Source organism: Dendroctonus ponderosae, unplaced genomic scaffold (genome assembly GCF_020466585.1).
Source record: "Dendroctonus ponderosae isolate FM_Combo_2020 unplaced genomic scaffold, Dpon_F_20191213v2 Dpon_F_20191213_1, whole genome shotgun sequence".
NCBI classification, from domain to species: Eukaryota; Metazoa; Arthropoda; class Insecta; order Coleoptera; family Curculionidae; genus Dendroctonus; species Dendroctonus ponderosae.
The window spans coordinates 19,291,417-19,296,703 of record NW_026017110.1 but is presented as its reverse complement, the minus strand read 5'-3'; the positions used below and the strand labels follow the sequence as shown (position 1 = coordinate 19,296,703).

Here is a 5,287-nt window from a genome sequence, read left to right as displayed (position 1 = left end):
TCAATACCTGCCTCCATTTAATTACAAATTGAGACAATTTAATCACAAATTGTTCTTAGACAGTTCTATTGATAAAATTAGGATAATAAGATCATAAAAGCAAGTGTGCCATTAAACGTTGACAATAACAAAATTGAAATTGAAAACCCACGCTTTAGTACGTAATAATTGGGCTAAAAGAAACACATAATAATTTGGCAAAAATGCAGAAGGCAACCGCCTTCTAAGGTTCCATGCTGCAAAGCCATTGACGCAAAACATGTTGAAATTCAAATTCTGGAATTAATTTTAGCACAAGTAGCTGAATCTTCAAATTTAGATGCTGGTGCCTCAGGGTCGTCAGAGCCGAGGGCAAGTTCAGCGTCTACATCAGGGAATTCCGCTCTGACACAATCTAGCGGCATTTTTTCTGGACCTTCCACTTCCAAAGGTACCGCGACGGATTCAGATGAAGATGATCTTCCCATCAGAATTACGTACAAGTTAAAAGACCTGTGCATAATTTGTGAAACTGCTCCAAAGGATTGTGCTTTTCTACATCAGACTATAGCGCATCGATGCTGCTGTTATTCATGTGCAAAATACATTAGTGAAACTTCCCGCAGATGTCCAACTTGCAACAGAATGATAACTAGAATTGTTCGATTGTTTACAACATAGTTTAAGGGGGCATAGCATGTTGGAAAACATCTATTTTCTTATGAGGTGAGTCCGAGGATGTACTAAGATTGTGAACAAAATAGATTCCATGTGCAAAGAAAAAAATTATCTGGCTATGCGATAAACATCGGGCAGCAAACGTGTTTTTGCTTTTTTGGAAAGCGGTTTTATAAGGGAAAATTTAGCTAAATTCTCTTGCTTATTACAAAACAAATTAATGAATTCAATACACATTTAAACAAAATTTGAGTTTATTAAGTTAACAAGATCAAAATTAGACAACAAATTTGATAATTGAATTTATTTCGAAAGCAATTAAAAAGAATAATTTTAGACGTATATTTTATTATTCGCAGAAGTTTTACCAGCAAGCTACAATTAGTTAAAGTTGAAAACAGTGTTTATATGTACATATGTATATGTATATTTATATATGAACATTTTAATCCAGTTTTGTGCGAATAATCAAATAAAAACGTTTTTTCTCATATGTAACGAAGGTTACTAGAATTTTCTTTCTGCCAGCACCAGATGAATGGTCTTTTCAAGGGCCCCCATAAAAGGATATTTATTATTAATAGTATTTTTCAATTGTATCGATATCTCGCACGTACACCACGAAATTCTCACCATTACACACAATTAAAAGATTTGAATAGAGCCTGTGCTACTAATTATAAAGTAGAACTATAAATGTTGGCTTTATGATAAAAAGCTAAAAATGTGAATGTCATTAGTTTATGCAATCACTCAAATATAATTATGATAATAATTATTTAAAAATTTCCTGTAGTATCAGCAAATACCTGTGTATAACTGCTAAGAAAATAGAAAGCATGCCTTGTGTTGCGTCTCTCTTTAATATCGGTAAATGACTATAAAACAAGTAATTGGGCAAAGCATATTGTCACATTGCTTGTCAACTGTCGATGGCGATATCTTTTATCTGTCAGAAACGCGGTGTAAATGTGGTGTCAACAAGGTGATGTGCATCAAAGACGAATTATTCACAATTTGTTAATTATATTTTACCTGAATAAGAAGTAAATCGGATAGACTAACTAATACGAGCCTTAGCTCAACTATAAATAGGAGGGTGAGTTAAATATAAGTGTTTTATAGTGTTTGTTGGCTTAATTTGTGCCCTTCAGGAAAATTTTCACAGAGTGCTTAATTTGAAGTGATCTTTAAGGTAAGAATAGAGAAAACTACAAATTCCGAGGATCTCATACGACAGCATCACCGAACAAATTTTCTTAGTGATAATTTTAGCAAAAATGCGGTTTTCTATCACTTTTCACTTATTAAAGTTTACGACCTGATGTGTCTTAAAATTACCATTATTTCTACCAAACTTGCCTTTAAAAAATGCTGTAAAAATTAGTTTTTCGTGTAGAATTAAATTGACTTCAATCTTAGACACCATTATCCAGGTAGGTATTCCATTTGAAAACAAGAGGGTAATTTTCTAGTTTCGTTTTCCACCTGCTTTGCTGAAACAAAGTAGCTTAATTTGTAGATTATGCTTTTACGACCACTTTTTCTTAGTAACTTTTCGTCTGCAAATCATGCAGAAACAGCAATTTGATTCTAATACGATACCTATCCGAAACAAATCAAATCAACCAAATTATTGGAATCTTATATGAATTTTGTGAAGATCAACACTGGAAACTGGCAACTAAACTCATTTGCGCATTTAAAGCCGTTAATTGTGTTAAACGTGTTTGTAAATGCATACCCTGCAAAGTGAGCAACTTAGTTTTCGGGAAGTCGGTGTAGTAGTTAATACAGAAAACGTAATAAGTGCTTTTTTAATTGTCTATACATCACATTTTTGTCCTTTAAAACAACGCTGATTTTATCCTTAAATTACGTTGTTTACTTTGATTGCTCTATATTCGGTTCCAGGATGGATTTTCAAAATAGGCCAGGAGGCAAAACAGGGGGTGGAGGAGTAGCATCATGGTCCGAATCAAATCGCGACAGACGAGAGCGGCTGAGGCAGCTCGCCTTAGAGACAATTGATTTGCAGAAGGATCCTTATTTTATGAAAAATCACTTGGGCTCGTATGAATGCAAATTGTGTTTAACCCTTCATAATAATGAGGGTAGTTATCTGGCTCATACGCAAGGAAAGAAACATCAAGTAAGACTGCACAAAAATTACTTTTGAGACAAGTGATTTCTTATTTATGCAAAAAACATAATTAAACGTGCACAATTCGTGCTTTCTTTCAGGCCAATTTAGCTAGACGAGCTGCAAAAGAAGCTAAAGATGCGCCGACAATGTTGCAACCCGAAAAACCCAGAGTGGAACCGAAGAAGTTTGTAAAAATTGGTCGTCCTGGATATAGAGTGACAAAGCAAAGAGATCCAGAGAATGGACAGCAGAGTCTGCTGTTCCAAATTGATTACCCAGGTATGATTTTTTGAGTGTTGGATGATGAATACTAATTCGAATGCAATAGTCGATCATTGTCAGCATTCTCTTACATGTTCTCATTACAGAAATTACAAAAATTACAAAAATTACAATTACAAAAATTTCTCATTACAGAAATTGCCGATCATGTTTTGCCAAGGCATCGGTTTATGTCTGCCTACGAGCAGAAAATAGAACCTCCAGACCGCAAATGGCAATATCTCCTTTTTGCCGCTGAACCTTATGAAACAATAGCTTTTAAGGTAAGTGTAGATGGCCACTTTTTCCACACAGCAAGACTTTCACTTGTTTCGTTTGATAGGTACCGAGCCGAGAAGTGGAGAAGACCGACAACAAATTCTGGACCCATTGGAACCGAGACACAAAACAATTTTTCCTGCAGTTCGCCTTTAAAGCTGAAAATAAGAAGCCAACTATGGTCAGCAGGGCACCTATGATGGGAGGGGTTCCGCCGCCCCCGCCAATGTTGCCGGTACCCCCACCGCCCAGGCCTCCCATGTTTAATCCGATGCCCCCACCGTCAATGATGCGGACAGTGATGCCGGTACCACCTCCACATTAGTCCCAAAGCTACTAAGATTTGGGGTAAATCAAATGGTACTTTTGATTCTTGGTATGAATATAGAATGAATAAAATTTCAGTTATGTTTTTTTTTGTTGGTCACACACGACATGTGTGAAAAAAGAGCAATACTTAGGTAGGTCCCTTCTCATCAAGAGTCGCGATTTGGTTAAATTTTGCATTGCACATCAGGGTAAACATGGAGAATACTGTGTTGAGTTGGGTTTTTGAGTTATAACTTGACTTATAACGCACTTTGAATTCCGCTTAGCATTTAACCCAAGCTTTATGAGGCCCGGACTGGAATTTTAACACTTAAAAAAAGGTCACCACATTTTTTCGCCGAATATTCAAGAAAAAGTGGAAGGAATGGAAATTGACACATTAATAGAGAAAAGTATTCTCTGTCATGCAAACAGTTAGCTTAGTTATAGTGTGAATTTGGTTCCGATTGAGCTCTTGGTGACCTCACAAGAAATTCTCAAGCTTGAAATAAAAGGCGAAATTTGAATACGATATACAAGATTAGGTCAAAAAGTTATGCATTTTGCCACTTTTTGCCCATTTTTCAGCATCAGATTGAGCTGGAGCATTTGATAGAGCATCGAATCGCACATTTTTGCTAGTTAAGGCATAAGATCTGCGGATAGCAGATGAAGCAATAAGTCAGTGGAATGCACAACTTGGGACTTTGGTATTTTTCGTTTTTTAGTTTTTTGTTATAAGTCATCGCGTATCGATACGCAGTGATCAATGTGCCGCACTTTAAATTACGCTTAGCATTTAACCCAGGAGCGAATTAAAGCTTTACGAGGCCCGGGGAATTTCAACACCTAAGAAAAAAGGTCACCACATTATCTATAATGATATATAATAAATAACGTTAACAAATGGGTCATTGCAATGCAACTGCACCGATGAGTTACTGTGCCGGTACGTTGAGTTGGCACATCAAGTCATTTCGGCGCCAACTTCTGAAAGTTCACTGAGATACTCATGCCTACATCAGTGTGTCTTCAACATCTAAAACGAGTTGTAGTTTGGCGCATTCTCGGGATAAGTGATTTTTGAGAAATAGAAACACAATAGATCTGAAGAAGAGATCTGCGACGAAAGATAGTAACGGGAAGCGTTTCCTATCAAAGTTTTTGGTCCTTAAGTTATATTTCCATATACAGGAGGCGCAATGAAAGTGGCAACAAGTTACCTTATTTCAATTAAAATTCCAACATTTTTCGCCGTTTTAGTATTTACCGTCAAATTTTATTTTAATTAAGAATTAATAGGAATTAATAAAAATTTAAAGTCAGAATTAATAGGAATCATTTTAGGAAATAGGTAAATATAGAAAATGCCTTGTGTGATTGGCACCGTCAAGACGTCACAAAAAACATACATTTTTTTAATTTTTATATGAAAATATACCCATCTGTTAAAAATTTAGTTGTCGTTTACTGTTTTATAACATTTCCTATGACGATGCAATGCTTTTAACACAAAAAGCTCTTCAGATTAATATTATTATTCAAATAATCAAACTAAAACTATTAAAACCATGTTTACCAAATCCTCAAAAAAAACCAAAACACCTTGTTCATTGCATTTAATGAAAATAACTT

General features: G+C 35.4%; 2 protein-coding genes across 4 annotated transcripts in view; both read left to right on the top strand.

Annotated features, from left to right (window-relative positions):
• The window catches only part of LOC109546932 (E3 ubiquitin-protein ligase Mdm2), a 5,394-nt gene extending 3,885 nt beyond the window's left edge, over nt 1–1,509 (top strand). The window contains exon 6 of one of the 2 annotated variants that reach the window (XM_048661373.1): nt 320–1,509. In XM_048661373.1, the coding sequence (XP_048517330.1) occupies nt 320–660 (341 nt within the window). In that variant the 3' untranslated portion in view covers nt 661–1,509. Of the gene's footprint in view, nt 1–292 lie in introns of both variants that reach the window. The other variant, XM_019918109.2, reaches the window with a different exon arrangement.
• Nucleotides 1,510–1,584: 75 nt separating this feature from the next.
• LOC109546933 (splicing factor 3A subunit 2) lies at nt 1,585–3,747 on the top strand. 2 transcript variants are annotated; one of them, XM_048661375.1, is made up of 6 exons: nt 1,591–1,756; nt 1,812–1,852; nt 2,572–2,809; nt 2,902–3,082; nt 3,221–3,348; nt 3,408–3,747. In XM_048661375.1, the coding sequence occupies exons 3-6, from the start codon at nt 2,573–2,575 to the stop codon at nt 3,666–3,668; spliced, it is 807 nt and encodes a 268-aa protein (XP_048517332.1). In that variant the 5' UTR covers nt 1,591–1,756; nt 1,812–1,852; nt 2,572; the 3' UTR covers nt 3,669–3,747. The 2 variants fall into 2 exon arrangements, with proteins under 2 accessions (XP_048517331.1, XP_048517332.1); XM_048661374.1 differs by lacking the exon at nt 1,812–1,852 and having other exon boundaries at nt 1,585–1,756.
• Nucleotides 3,748–5,287: the final 1,540 nt, after the last annotated feature.

Bases quoted from the DNA above. Each gene is read 5' to 3' on its own strand.
- LOC109546933 (XM_048661374.1), top strand. From the start codon at position 2,573: ATGGATTTTCAAAATAGGCCAGGAGGCAAAACAGGGGGTGGAGGAGTA. The intron at 2,810-2,901 runs GTAAGACTGCAC...GCTTTCTTTCAG, and splicing joins CGCAAGGAAAGAAACATCAA to GCCAATTTAGCTAGACGAGC. The intron at 3,083-3,220 runs GTATGATTTTTT...TTCTCATTACAG, and splicing joins GTTCCAAATTGATTACCCAG to AAATTGCCGATCATGTTTTG.